The 16,510-nt window shown below is 29.0% G+C and overlaps 1 protein-coding gene across 5 annotated transcripts in view; it reads left to right on the top strand.

Moving 5' to 3' along the window:
• LOC107168307 (G protein-coupled receptor moody) overlaps positions 1-13,966 on the top strand; it is a 207,257-nt gene extending 193,291 nt beyond the window's left edge. For all 5 annotated transcript variants that reach the window (XM_089225548.1, XM_015517671.2, XM_089225547.1 and 2 more), the window contains exons 3-5: positions 9,583-9,821; positions 10,657-11,248; positions 11,812-13,966. In XM_089225548.1, the coding sequence (XP_089081674.1) occupies positions 9,583-9,821; positions 10,657-11,248; positions 11,812-12,171 (1,191 nt within the window). In that variant the 3' untranslated portion in view covers positions 12,172-13,966. The remainder of the gene's footprint in view (positions 1-9,582; positions 9,822-10,656; positions 11,249-11,811) is intronic.
• Positions 13,967-16,510: the final 2,544 nt, after the last annotated feature.

The raw sequence follows: 16,510 nt of genomic DNA on the forward strand, positions 1-16,510 counted from the left end.
GAAAATCAATCTCTTACAATAACTTATTTCAGGAAAAATGAAAACTTTTATCTCAGTAATTCAATTTCTGATCATGACAGCGATGTTGATATAGTCATGAAACTCCAAACAGTCTTAACAGTTGTTATGATTGAATGGAAAAAATCATTTCTGTAATACTTTCTATAAGCATAATATACAAAATATTTGTATTATTAACTAACATATATTCTATTGTTGGTACAGTGGCAATACATATTTATTTGTCTTTTGAGCTAAAATCATAATAGTTCATAAAATATGTATTATAGCTCCATAAAATTATTGCAAAACTTACACTCTTATTATTTGTATACGATTAAGCTATACATTTCCAAAGTACTTGATTACTTACATAGGTGTACTTAGATGTATGTTATAATGCTTTTCTAAATATTACGTACATACAATTTTAAACATAACGTAATAATTATTTTACTAAATTTCTTATTTTATCACTGTGATATTCTAAATCATTTAATTGGTTCTGTAATTATGAAGTAATGAGTTAATAATGTGTCGATGTGTCTTGATGATAATCATAATGTCTATGTCTGTCCTACCTCCTACCTCCAGTTTTAATTTTATCACGTTGATCTATAAAACATGAGAGCTTGTTTATCATTGTCGAGAATTGGTATTCTGTGGAGTTGTATAATTCAATATCTTTCTCTGAATTGACTAGTTTGAATTCCAAAATTCATCACCGATAAAACAATACATGTTTAATTAATCCAGTGTATATGTGCTGAACTATAGATTTTAATTTAAAACAATTGAATTTCGTATATATATATATATATATATATATATATATATTGAAATGATTATAAATGGTCCGTAAAATCCATTGTAGGTTTTACTTGAAAAAACTGTCGGATTTAACAATGCCGTAGAAAACCTTTTTATTCGGAACTTTGCCCTCTATCTGATCGAAAGTTCATCCACTTGGAAATAACCAATTTTTCATAAACTAGGGTATGTATGGACATTTTATTCTAACCCAAGTAGGTATATGAAATTAAGAACGATGAATGATCCAGAACAAAAATAAAACCATAAATATTTATAATAATATGTCTAATGATTAATGAATGACTATAGTTAATTAAATTGCTACAAATATATGGATAAGTTAAGTACTTATAGAAAAGTAAAACTAATTATTTCAATTAATATGACATTCATATTGTTATATCCAAACTATGATATTTTATTTGCTTTTAGTACTTACTATCATACAAACAACGATATTAATTAAATTTTGACAGTAAATTACATGGACGATCATAGGTGTACGTAATCTGAGTACATTCTTTGGGAGGGCGGCAGTTTATGGTTAAACTAAAAATAGAGTAAAATACACTATTGCCACTCATTCAAACACTTGAGAAGAGTTTCCCCATTACCCCCTCCCCATATATTACACCTAAGTCGATGGTGAATTATTTAAATAATATTAAATTGATTACTATACATTTATATCTAAAAAAATAAAGAGAATAACCTAAATTCAAATCTTTAAGTTGCATTATATAAATTTATCTTCAACAATTTGTTATACTCCCTCATGAAGCTTATGATTTTAATGTAAAAAAATGCTTACCTATTTAAATTTCAATGTTAAAAACAACATTATAATATAATTTACGAAGTCAATGTTAAGTTTTAATTTTTAATTTAAAAATGATAAGTGATTGCATTTTAAATTTACTTAAAAAACATAGGTATTTACCTATAATAACATGTATTATTTAGATAAAATAATTCTATTGACGATTACATATTAAACTAATTCTAATTTTTTCTCCCTATGTTTTCGATACACTATGCCAGTGGTTCCCAACTTGTGCACCACGAGCTCATTTAAGGGGGCTCATCCGAGAATGAAAAAAAATATTAATCATAAATTAAAAATGTATTATAATTGAAAAGACAAAAAATGGTTTTACGTACAAAATTACTATTAGAATACCATCTGTATATTTAATATTAAATATAGTCTTTCTAATATGTGTCGAATAATTCAATAATAGATAAAAACAGGTAAAAATATTGCCAAACTTTCCAAAAATAAGCATCCTCAAATATCTCATTAATTATTAGGCATTAGTTTTTCACTATTAAAGCAGAATTTTTATTTTTATCTTCAACTATAAAATTATAATTTGTTAATAATATGTTCAATAAAATTATTTAAATCAGTTATGAATGAAAACTAGTGTTTATTTTTATCACGTTCCTCGTGATATTCACAGAAGGGCGCCTAACAAAATGTGTACAAACAAAAGTGCACCGCCGGCTAAAAAGGTTGGGAACCGCTGCGCTATGCCATTAAGTTATGAAAATTTAAAATTGCCATACAACTCATCTCAAGTATTTCAAAATTAAAATCGTCATTGTAAATATGAGGACTGTTTTTTTATTGTAAGAAAATAAACAAAAAGTGTTACGAGATTTTTGTCACGTGACCGAGCACTTATAACTGCGTACAGAGACGTTTTGTGATACTGTTTACTACTATTATTTTGATGTTTTAAATATTGAAAAATTATTTTTAGTATTCAAATAAATAATTTTTTTTCGTCTTTTAATATTATTTTTTCCAAATCAAATATTCGTGAGCCATTGCATTTAAACTACTTGTAAATATATTTATTGTTTATACAAAATATATGCGTACGCTTGATTTTGTTGTCCATGCAATAGAAAGATTTGTGTAAAAATTGTTGTTTGTCCCGAAAAACGACGAAACGTGACAGTATTACGAAATGACCATGGTTGGTTCCTGCAACCCGAACAGTAAATACATTTTTTTCTTCTTGCTTCTTTATCTTGCTATGTATAATATATATATATATATGTGTGTGTGTCTATGCGTCTGTTATACTTCTCTTTCTTTCGTTGGACGAATTATACGCATAAAAATACAAAGGCCAACCAACGCACATCGGTCGCGGTGGGTACGTGACCTTCGTTACAGGGCACGCTGTGGTCGTTCATGAATTGGCACAGCCACAGCCTCCGGAGCAAACAAAAATATTGTTGTGGTATAAACGCAATATAATAATACAATATTTATATATATATACTGCTATTTTTTTTCCGTCGTTATAGCCGCCTTCTTGCTTACAGTCCTCGTCCTCAGTCACTGTGAAAGTTAATTGATTTCGCCCACGAATAAAAAGTAATACCTAATATAGCTTCGAATCTGAGGCGCGAATTTTAGCATTTTATTACGTAGTTTTCCCCAGTAAAATGTAACTTTTATTATTTTTTATAACGAATGTAAAGGTATCGCACAAAAATCAAAGGACGTTTACATTGAAATCCTGTGCGGTATTTTTGATATTCACACTCTAAAAACAAACCGCCAATGAATTAAAGTTCTGTTCCGTGAATACAACACGAGAGGAACTATAAGATACGAAACCACTATTATTAATGTTCTATACATTTATTTTAAACAAATAATTTTCCTTTTTTCAATTCATACCGTTATTTTTTTTTTTTTAAATAATTATTCAAAACTTAATTGCCATTTTTTTTTACTTATTTATTAGTTTGAGGATATGGTTTTTTGTTGTTGTTATAAGTGTCAGTAAATTACTACGTACCATTTAATCGATACGAACGACTATCGGTATCGTAACTTTTTTTCCGTCACAGATTTTTAACGCTTCTCATTTTGTTACGGATTTAATTGCATTTTCCACTTTAGTACGTGTATTCGTTTAAATGTAAGTGTACAGTATCAGGCAATAATTTAATCTGAATATATTTAAATTCTAAATATATCAATCGTTTGAAAGATAAAGACTATTTGTGAAAATGTATCTAATACCTATTATTAATTATTAGGCAACACTTCTAAAATTTTTACTAAAGATACAAATGATACAATAAAGTGTTTTTAATAATATTTTATTAAATACAATTAATCGTTGAAATATTTTTAAAAAAGTCGTTTAAAAAGTTTGAAAATTATACAATTAATACCTACGTATATTTTTTATAAGTTATCACTCGAATAACAAGTTTTAACTTATAAGTTCAACGAATATTGCATTAAAATAATCAATTGAAAATTGTATTTTTGTGACACGTCACGTCATTCTCTCAGAATTCAAGCAAAATAAAATAGAAATAAGAGAAATCCATTTTTCATACAAAAGTATATTAATTAACATTCATATTATATTCGTGTTCGTAAATTATTTGAGTTTAAAATGGATTTTACTATTTTCCACTATATTATGTATAGGAATAAACTGTATTATATTAGAATTTGTTGTTAAAAATTACAAGTCTAGTCACAATACTCGCAACTAAATAGTTCTTGTTGCAGTTAATTTTAGATTTTAAGCAAATCTATGACTATTGAATATTTATGTTTTATTAAATAACATTTTATAGAATTTTAACTTCCTTGTCTTCAAAATGTTTTAAGTAGTCCCTATAAGTCAAGAAAATTTGATTTATATTGTATTTTGAAGAAATCGTTTTTCAATTTTCTCAAAGTTTTCTTAAAAGTAAGTTTAAACTACTAAAAAATATTTGAAAAATTTTAACAACCACATTTTTAAAGGAATGAGTCGCAGTTTTAATTCCACTTAGAATCGATTTTCAAATGCGTTAATTTATTTTCACTTTCAAATATAACACGATACAAATAAACACTATACTATCCTGCATTAGTTACGAAGCTAGGTAAGTGCCCGATTATAATTATAAGTGTATCTTTTCTGACATTTTTACAATTATAATTTAAATTTTCATATTTTAGTAAACATAAAACAATTTTTAAAAAAACTCATAAAATTACATTAAATAATATGCACATTTATGTGAAATTAAAAAACATATAGGTTGTATTAACTACATTATACTTATTTGAAAATGTTATTACAGTCCACAATAATACCTATACAATTTGAATTATTGTCGATAATAATACATAATATTTCATAATAGGAACCTGTATATATTTTCTTCCTAGCTTTAATAGACTATTATTTTTATGATAAATTTAAAAACAATAATTCTGAAAAAACGAATTATTATTGACTTTTTGGTTAAATTTTGATTATTTTTATTTTATGAAATCGTGTACTTAGCCTTTTAATAGTGGTCACTTTAGTACTTTAACCTTATTCCTGTTTTTAACTACTGTAATTCTATAAAACATAACTGTTCCAGTAGTATTTGTGAGTACATTATTTTATGAACAGACGTAAAAAAAGATACTGAAGCACCGATAAAATAAAATGGCCGTCAAATAACTATAATACACGCAGTGACATTACTACTCTTATCAGATATTCGAATAAATCCATTTGAATGATGAGATTGAAAAACTTTAGAATATGTCTTTATTCTGAAACTAAATTTTATTCAACGATGCTTAAAGGTAACTTTACGAAACTGATATTAATTTTGATTTCAAATTGTCCTATGTTTAGTATATTGCTTAAATTATTTTACTGTTTAAGTACTCGAGAGTTTTAACTATCACTATGTGTCGATGTAATCTAAAGTACGTACACACGTAAATAGCTTTTTAGTAATAGCAGGCAGTAAACAAATAACATGAAATGTAAAACTTTTTAGTACCATAGGTACATAGGTATATATATACGTATATATATATATTAGTCAAAGTGCTTTATAATTACCAGCAATATTTATTTTATGTCCAAGTATAAATTTTTATTTTACTTTTACTTTTACGTGTACTTGGTGATGCATAAGATTATAAAAAATAATGTATTCCAACAACCATATTCTTATGAAAACTTGGTTGTACTAAAAATGATTTCATAACCCTAATTAATTTGAATACTATTCAAAGGATATATACCACTAGCCTTGAATTTTTAAAAATCGGTAATTTAACTTTTGAATCATATTATTTCTGGATATAATTTCGTATATCAATTATTATTTTCAATTTCTTAGTTATGAACTCGCTTGGTCTTAATTACTTTTCACTAAAACAAATTTTATTCAATTATTAGATAATAATACACAATATACACCAACTTATTTTAACAATTTTTTTTTTTAATGTATCAAAATTACAAAACTATTTTTATTAACATTTTTCACGACACGTATTGTGCTTAACTCATAATAATAAACTGTCTCGTCACACCTTAATAGTTATTCCAGTTATAATTTGTTTTTAATGAATCTTTCGTGGGCATTCGGCGGTTTTGTATTTTCTCGTCTTTTATGATGATCCTGAGCTTTTTATAGCCTCTGTTTTATACAGCCTGTCAACAGTTACGTCGTTTGTGATAACCTTTACTATAGTATTAGCCCACCGAGTGTCGTTTATTAAATAAATTGATATTAATAAACTTAAGCCTTCTACGATTCAGCAATTAATGCTTTTGCATTGTTCTTCGGGATCAGACGTTATAGCTGCACATGATTATTCCCTGATGGTGGCAAAGAAAAGTCGATTCAAGTAAGATAATAGGTTTATTACACAAAACCTAGATACTGACTGTTACCAAATTACTCATTATCGCAACAAAAAAAAAAAAAAAACATTATACAATATAAATTTACACTACGCATGAAAGTGTATGACTAACTGAGATACCTTGTTTACTTATATTTTCTAAAAAGGATTCTATTTTAATTAGATCTTAACTGTAAACAATTCATACAATTATCTTATTTTAAATTATATATTATAATATAGTATTTAAAGTACATTGTGGCGAGGAAACCGAATTTATAATAATATTATCAATCATAATTGTTTGTTTTTCTTGTATATTTTTGCTCATCACGATATTAATATATTGGCATAAAGGATCTAAGTGAAAAAATTAATCGTTTTAATCTCCATACCTTTTTAATAATCCAAATGTTATTTTATCATCATCAATTCAACATCATCCGATTATTAAGTCTAAATACATTTTTTTTTTTTTTTTTGGTAAATAAGTTTTTTTATTCAATCTGTTTCAAAAAAAAGAACAATTAGTGTTAAAACTAAAATAAATAAAAAGACAGATTATACACACTGCAGAAGCCTCCCAGCGGAGGTACTACGACATAGAAATACATATTATTTAACTTCACGTGGATTGTAGGAGTAGACACTCTGTTGTATCATGAATCCTGTTATTCCAAGATACAAATGTAGCAATGAAAATGTCAAATGTCAATTATTGTGGGCTGAAAAATAAAAATAATACCTTACACGTAAGATACTTGTCCGAGTGAGGTGAATTACTGAGATAATTTACAATGTTCAACATATTTGTACACACATCCCGCCATTAGACCATTCAGATCCGTAAACTGCAGCTAAATGAAAGCACGAATAAACGCATAATTGATAGAATAACTCAAGCATTTGTTTTTTTTTTTTGTATTACTTTTGTTTCTTTTTCGTAGTATCTATTTTTCATTAGACATACATGACAATGTTAAAAGGTTGAACTTTTATGAATAGGGTTCCCGTGATTTCTTCTCAAAAAAAAATTTTAACTAAAACATTGTACCTATTTTAAATGCATTACTATTCACTATATTTATGACATATTTTAAACAAGAATTCAAATATTTTTCAAACAATGATAAATAAGCATTGGTTTAGCGTGTGATCCGATACTAAGTCTGCCGTGATCTACTGAAATTGTATAAGATAAACTGAGATAAAGATATACTAATTCCAATTACTTAAAGAAGTTTCCCCAGAACCTATTATAGTATCTGTTGAATGATGATCAATGATCATAGAACAGTCTAAAATGTATGATAGCTGCTTATATTAATTTAATTAACAATATATTAAAAATATTTTATAAATACTTAAATCATGCTAATGGTCAATCTTAAAATTTTAGATCGTAATACAAATGAATGGAACCAATTAAAATATATTACCACGCTATTAAAATAAATGTTAAACTGCATAATAAAAAATTCCAACAATTCAATAATATTAATGTTTTAAAATTTAATTATTTTATTTTGTTATAATAACCGTTTTTTGTTTAATATCATGTATTACATTTGAATTATATTCCACTGAAATAGGTATATTAATTGTATTTTTTCCCCGAGAGATCACAAATTAAAACTAAAAATACCTGACTAGTTACATGTTAAACGAATGTCAATAAATAAAAAAAAAGATAAAATTTGAATAATATTAAAATATTCTTTTTTTAAATTCCAAATAAATATCTTAAGAAAATATTTCCTATTAAAGTAAGAATAATATTATGTCAACAAATGATTTGATAATAATTCTTTTTCGTATATTAAAATGCTTTTATGAAATTTTCATTCAAAAATTCTATGATTACGATCATAATATTATAATAAAGTTAAAATTTATTTTATATTTTCAAACGGAATTCAAAATTCTTCTAAGCGAAAGGAAAACCCGAAGAAAATGCACTATATTCTCAACATTTTAATAAGTTCAACAAATTTATCGACATTTAGAATATCAAACATAAAATGTATTTTGAAAAAAAAAAATATTATATAAACATTCAAATACCTAAACAAATATATACATTTATTTATTTATCAAGGAATAACGGTACTGTTATTTGTCTGTCGCTGGTTCATCAAGTCATATTTTACAGACGACTGAACCGGAATGTATAAGTTTAACAAAGTCACGTGCCATTTTTATCAAATCAAAATTAACTTTTGTAAGCCATACACTTTCTTCTGAAAAACTTACTTTATTTCAATTTTTCACGTCACTTGTGTTTATTATTTAATCTCGATAAAATGTGTTTGATATAAATTGTATGATGAACAAAAATTATTTTGTTTCGATATTGATTAGTTGAGTGATTCAATCGATAAAGTATAATATATTTTATAGATTTATTTTGCATTTCTTAAACTAAATTTCCAATAAAAATAAGTCACACCAAAGATGCATAATACATATTATAGTATTTGTACTGTCGAATGAACAGTCACAAAGTCTATTGTATTATTTTTTCGGGGGAAAAAAATATGAAAAGTAATTCTTGTGTGAGTAATTCGCATTTGCGTCCAACTACATGCTCTCAACTTTATAATATTGGGATAGGACGTGTATATGATATATGGTATATAGTTTATTGAAGAATTCTTTATCCCCCGTCTTATTTAATGGATACTTTTTTCATTTTATGTCATTTAACGTGTCAGCCAAAAACGATAATTCAATTTTTCAAACGTCATCTCTACTAGTTGCTTATCTCTCAGAGACTCCTCAGCTTGTTTGTTGCCAGATAAGTTTTAGTAACCACATCACACTTACCATCGATTGGTTTTCATGTTATTCTTTTTTTAATTATTTCATTTGTCATTACTTATGATATACATTGTAAAATCATTGTTACGAAATCATTTATAATTGAAAATATAATTATCAAATGTGTTTCAAATGTTTCAATTATTGATTTCATTAGACACCTATAGATGTAATGTGAATCATATCTGTTATACATTCCATGTTCATACATTTTAACGTCTGAAGATTTTAAGCTGTTTATGTAAATTAATTAACAACACTGAATGATTTTTCAGGTGCGTAACGCAACTGCCGTATTCATCATCAACCTCAGCGTATCAGATCTGAGTTTTTGTTGCTTCAACTTACCACTGGCTGCCTCTACGTTCTGGTATAGATCGTGGATACACGGGCAATTGCTTTGCCGCCTATTCCCGTTAGTCAGATATGGCTTGTTAGCTGTATCCCTATTTACTATACTGGCCATAACCATAAATCGATACATTATGATTGGACATCCGTCGCTTTATCCAAAGTAAGTGAATATCACTATTTTGTTATGATAACTATTTATTTTTTTAAACCAATCAAAAAATAATAGTTAGTACATACTATACATACTAATAACATTTTAATATTTGAAAAAAAAACAAGTATAGTATACTTATATAAATGTAATTTTGTTAAATTATCATCTCTATTTTCATTCTAGTAAAATAGATTGATTTAAATCTCATAAATTAACACTTATTACAAACTGTGCATTATGTTTTTATTCAATTATATACATTGATACTTTGAACAGCTAAATTAATCTATTAAATTAAATCATAAATTTTTCATTTTTTTCATTTTATTTAGTGGGATAAATTAACTTCAAAATTTATTATCAGGATTTATCTTTAATTTAATAAGATACACAGAAGGAAAATTACTTTTCACTTGATTGACAGGTTTCAGGAATATATTTGAAATTTTCTTGTCTTTAGCTGTCATCGTTATCAACACTTTTTAGTGAAAAAAAAATTATAATACATAAAACGTAAAATATTTTTAAGCTCAAAGTTTCTCGAGGAACTGGATGCAGTATAACTGTCAGACGATATTAATTTTATATTCTGTGAATTTAATCCAAAATAATAATTTTAATATAAAAATAACAAAATAACATATATTATACATATGACAAGTTGACACAAATAAGTATATTAGACAGTTGCCAACATATTTATTTTTATCGTTATTTCTTATTTTTGCAATTCGTATATAAATCATAAAGGCAAAAACTGTTTATATTCTAAACCCATCATTCTAATTCATATTTTAACTTGCAAATATGAATACTTATTATGTTTTGAATTGGTTTGCAGGTTGTATAAGAGATTCTATTTGGGCGTTATGGTGACGGTGACTTGGGTAGGTGGTTTTGGGTTACTGATTCCTACGTGGCTTGGAAAATGGGGCCAATTCGGTTTAGATGTGACTGTTGGCTCATGCTCCATACTTCCAGACTCAGTTGGTCGATCACCAAAAGAAATTCTGTTCATGGGTGCATTTGTGGTACCCTGCTTGTCTATTGTGGTGTGTTACGCTCGGATTTTCTATATCGTCCGAAAAACTGCCCTCAAGTCACGAGCTTCGGTAACGGCTAACCCACGTCACACGATGAATACCAAACAATCGGACGCTGCACCTTATTACACTCTCAAGACCCGCTTCAAGGTGCCCGAGATATCAACAGACTCGGCCATCGGATCTAGTACAGCTACTGGCACGTGCTCCACTACTGACTCGAAGGAACAACACTTCCTTTCCCCACATGACATTATCGCTGACCCTAGTTCGTCTGGACTCGATGAGAGTTATTCACCGATATCCTTCTCTGATCGCAGGAGTTCCAGACGACGAGACCGTTCACCATCGTCCGCCCTCAACGCCACCATCACTCAAGTCGTGTCAGCGGTAAGTCTATATAATGTGATACAGTTACATACATTTGGCAATAGCCATAGATGTTGTATCTTTACAAACTCAATTATAATAACCACAGAAATGCAATAAGATTTTATCAATAGATTTGATTAAACAAGTAGGTTTTTACATAAAATAACACAATTATTGATGTCCTGTCTTTATTTTAACTCGATAAAAAATAACCTGAACATTATTTAGAAGAAATAATTAAAAAATTAAGTTATATGAACGAAAAATAAACAATAAAAACGTTATTGTCAACTGTGTTATATTTTATTAGATTACTAATCGTAAATATTGTAACGAAGTGTACCTAATTATAAACAAAATTATTTTGATATTATTACAATCATACAATTTTAATTTAATCTATTTAATTAATATCGATTAATAATTTGCCATTATTATTATTTTTTATTTTTTAATATAAAATATAATTATCTACTTTTTTAATTATATACAGTTGATTAAATTGTATAGTTTCAAGATTTATTACAATCATTATTCAACATCATTATTAAATATGTTAATAAAACATGCTTGTTGAACAGGTATTTCAGACAAAAGAAGACTCTTCTCCGAGGACACGCAAACAGAGCACCATTGGCGTTGACAGGATGTCGTCAAAAGACAAGAAGCTGCTAAAAATGATCCTTGTAATATTTGCATCATTTGTTACATGCTACTTGCCAATCACCATTAGTAAAACATCACACGAGCTGGACGACTTGCACGTGCTAAACATAACCGCATATGTCCTAATATATTTGACCACGTGCATCAATCCAATTATTTATGTAGTCATGAGCTCCGAGTACCGTCAAGCGTACAAGAACCTGTTGATGTGTAAAAGTTCTCTGGAACAACAACAGACCCACAGAGGAGTGACTAAAAAACTGTCCGGTCCATAAACATTAGTTTACAGTTAGATTAAATTAAGAATATTTTTAAGATGTAATGCGTACATGGTAAGATTATAAATTTAGAGATCAATCCTAATAACTATACCGTTTTTATGTTTATAATGTATTACATTCGTTGGTATATTATTAGTACCCATCGTTTCGATCAATATTATCACTGCCTCGATAATTTTGTTACTACAATAAAACAATTACTAGACAATTATAGGACGTAGACATACGTATCGTGGTTTATCTCGAAAGTGTAGCTCCAAAGTTACGCTTCAATAAAAATAAAACAAACCAAATGTATTTTTACTAACAGTCACGACATTTCACCATCTGTGTGAAACTATAAAATGAATACGAAAAAAAAAACGTTAAAACAGTAACGTAATCGTACACAAACAAACGCATCATTTCTCAAAACCGAACCTTAGAAAGTTGCACATTTTCTAAAATATGTACTAGTGTACACTGGGGTAGGATTCTTTCAGCGTTATTCGGTCGATATCTAAAAATCTTTTGTGGTTAAGATAATCATATAATTTTTATTTTTTCTATTTTTATTTTTTATTACTCACAAAATCCTCTCCATCTCTTCTATACACGTACCGAAGTATCATCATCTTAAAATAATGACTCGTCGTTTTTATTATACTTAGTATTGTGAAACCATACAAGCCATTTATAAAACGAATATAACGTTGTCATACGCTTTTCATTTTTGAACTAAATAATTTGAGCTATTGACTGATTTACAATCAAATTATCGCTCTTTGCATTTAATCTAACAATAGGAGTCTATGAAAAACGTTTTAGTAGTCAAAATTCAAACTTCTGACTACGATTAATCAAAACTTTATAAGTACATAATTTACAACATATAATTCGATAAACGTACGTTACTTATTGTAATTACCATAATTTAAGTTCCATTATTAGACGAATTAAATAGATCGGTGTTTCGGTAGTTAAATTTTCTTGTAAATTAACTCGCACATAAATTTTAACATAAATTATCCCGATTCATACGTAATCAAATCAAACTTGTAGAAGTGCTTTTCGCTACTTAATAGTTTATGGGAAACGATTTATAGTCTTAAGATATATAAATACCTAGATTGAAAAACCGTCAGGATTAGACAATTTCAAAATTGATTAATATTTTATAGGATTGTAACTTGTTTAGTAGGAGTCAGAAATTTCCAGTGTGCAATGGTGGTATAGGTATGTCGATTATCGTCATTCGATAGTGCCGTTCATCCTGTATACGTGCATTATATATTTGTTTATTGTATCAACAACTTGTCGACGAGCTTTAAATTAAATTTAAATTTTAAATTAATTAATTACATTTTGAACTAAGACTCCAGTCATCGTGGCATTCGATTAACCTTTTTTTTTTGTAAATTATTACAACGCGTACATGACCCTTCTACATGTAGGTTCAGATACTAAATTAATATGGAGATAATAATATATCAAACATATTATTATCAAAATAACTACATATAATCGAAAAACACTGGTCGAACGGTCGTCGACTTCAACGCTTTTGCAACAACCATAATAATATTATTGATATTCTATAGTATTTTCGTCTCGTACGCTTTTTTTCATGTCTAAAATTTTAATTCTAAATAGAAGTACCTACTTTTTCTGCTGTTTAACTTTAACTGTTCGTACGAAATCGTGAGACTTCATTACTTACCATTCGTCTTACTACAGAGAACTCACCTCGCAACGCAATATCATACTAATATTGATGATGACAATAATAAATATTATCATTATTATTATATTACAATGTACAGTTTTTTTTCTATATAATATAATAAATCCCTCGGAGAGAGAGACGATGCACGACACACTTCTCGGTTGCTACATACCTATCTATACCCATGCTACCACCCATTTAAAATATTGTAATATTATTTTGTGCGTGCAAAAAGCTGTTCACGACGAATTTGAAATGTCCGTTCCGTCTGTGTACGTTTATCCAACTCCAGTTCACGGGTGGTATATTTTTTTTTGCTTTTTGTGAGCACCGAATCAAACCAACCGATTGAGCTAATATTATGATATCGTATCGAAAATAATAATAATAATAATAATAATAATACCACTAGTTACGTACACGTCATATAATAGGCGTGTCGATGTACAGATTTCCCGTAATATATATTATCATATTAAACGGTTCCACTGCCGTGTACGATGTATAATAATATTGTGTTATATTATAATATAGCATAGGCGCTTTTCTCGTTTTGTTTTGTTTGGATTTTTTTTTTATGTTTAAATGCACGAGTATTATTTTTCCGCTTGCACGAATGCCGCAACGTTATATAGCATAATCCCCGTGATTTATAATGCATCCACTGCAGTGTGCAAAGAAACAAAACGCTACGCGTGTTTATTATTATTACCGACATTATTACCCTATGGGTTGTACCTTATAATAATGTCATACTTAGGATAACGTTTTATCGTCGAGGTGCTTGATGTGTATATATACACATGTGTGTGTGTGTGTGTGTGTGTGTGTTAAGCTATATAAAATATAGATTGGTGGGTGTGCGTTATGCCCTATATATACGGGAGCGCGTAATACACGAGACTGTATGTGACTAAAGTAGACTGAGTATATATTACTAGTTATCGCGTGTTTAAGACTATGGTTATAAAAATAAATAAGTATTAATGCTCAAGTGTGAAATGTTGTGTGGTTTGTGTCGCGTGTGTGAGTGTGTGTGTGTGTGTGTGTATCTACCTGAATATTTTTGTGCTCCTTTGATGATTGATAAACCTAACAATATTATTTGTTGTAATTACGCATTATAAATGATAAAAAAGAATAACGTTCCAGTAACACCTGTGGGGCCGGAAGTGAACGAAAATTACCGCGACCGCCACTGCTCAACTTACGTCGACGTGACGCCTCCACCGACCACCGCCGCTTCCATTAATAATGTGCGCGTCTCGTGATGAAATTCTCCTGTTTCGTATACCTACTCATCATCTGGTTTCATTGCATGCAATGTGTGTCTGTGCAAATGATTTAATATACTATGACCTGCTATGAATCTGTTTCCTAACCCAATACCATACTTACACACATAGATTTTCGAAAACCGTGTACAAGTCCGTCCTCCGTCGTATCGTTATTGTACACGTGCACATAATGCGATCTATGTAATTTAACGTACGCCCTGTAAAAGACAGAATAAGAAATAGATTATGTGTGAGTTCCAGTGGCTAATATAAGGGTGAGCCTAGTGGACTGCAGCCCCTCCTCCGAAATTACAGTCGTAACTGTTAAATGTATATAGTAGCCTTTAGTTGATAGATCATTTTTTACTTGCCAGATACTATATAGCCCACCCCAAAAATTATTTCTATATACGCCACAGATGAGTTCTGATCCAATGATAAAGCCACTATGACTTTTACACACAATCAAACAATGTTATAATTTTTCTGTCAGAATAGATTTTCAGAAATAACACAGGTAGTGTATAGGTTTTTCTCATTCATGTAGAACTTGCGCATATATAATAATGATTGTAGTATTTTTATTCCATTAGGAATTCTCACACGACACGGGCTTAATTTTTTTCCTCGAAGAAAATCTAACCGACGTCTTCGTGGATACCTGATATCTTTTACCGGCTATTACGTTCGTTACGTAGTTCGTCCTATTAACCTGTAGGAGTTAATCTAATGGCAGAGTAAGCTACCCCTTAAATCTGCTACTTTAACACGATTGGCCGTGATTTCTCCCCTGCCCACCACCACACACGGACGCCGTTTAATCATACTCATCCTGCTCTTCGTTCATTCCGATTAGGTCGCGAAAACATCTCGCTCATTGTTATTGGTACGCGCAGTGTAACGAAACAGTATTATTTCGGCAGTTTGTCAACGTCGAGTGTATTATACGATATTAAGCGGTGTCGCGTGAAATCCTCCGTCAAGGCGAGATTATCAACGTATAGGTGTACGTACGACGGAGGAGATTATTAAATCCGTTCTTTAGTATAGCTAGGTGTAAGGGATTACGAGAAGTTGGTATTATCAGAACCGAAACGGATTCGATCGAGGTCAAATATAACAAATACCTTTTGTATAATATGATATCATATTATTATTATAAATCGTCTCAGGCACATTGTAGTTCATAAAAACCGACGATTTCCACATCGTATAGGTAAAATGCCACTCCGACAACAACACCGCTGCCGCCAAGTCGAAAACACCGTTTACGTAAAGTCGTACTTATTTATTCTTGTTTCTTTTTTCAATAGCTTTCGTTCTGAACCTAGTTTTCCTATCTCCCACGCAT

The sequence above is a fragment of the Diuraphis noxia genome, unplaced genomic scaffold (assembly GCF_037042655.1).
Source record: "Diuraphis noxia isolate RWA-SAM2 unplaced genomic scaffold, SU_Dnox_SAM2 contig0004, whole genome shotgun sequence".
NCBI lineage: Eukaryota > Metazoa > Arthropoda > Insecta > Hemiptera > Aphididae > Diuraphis > Diuraphis noxia.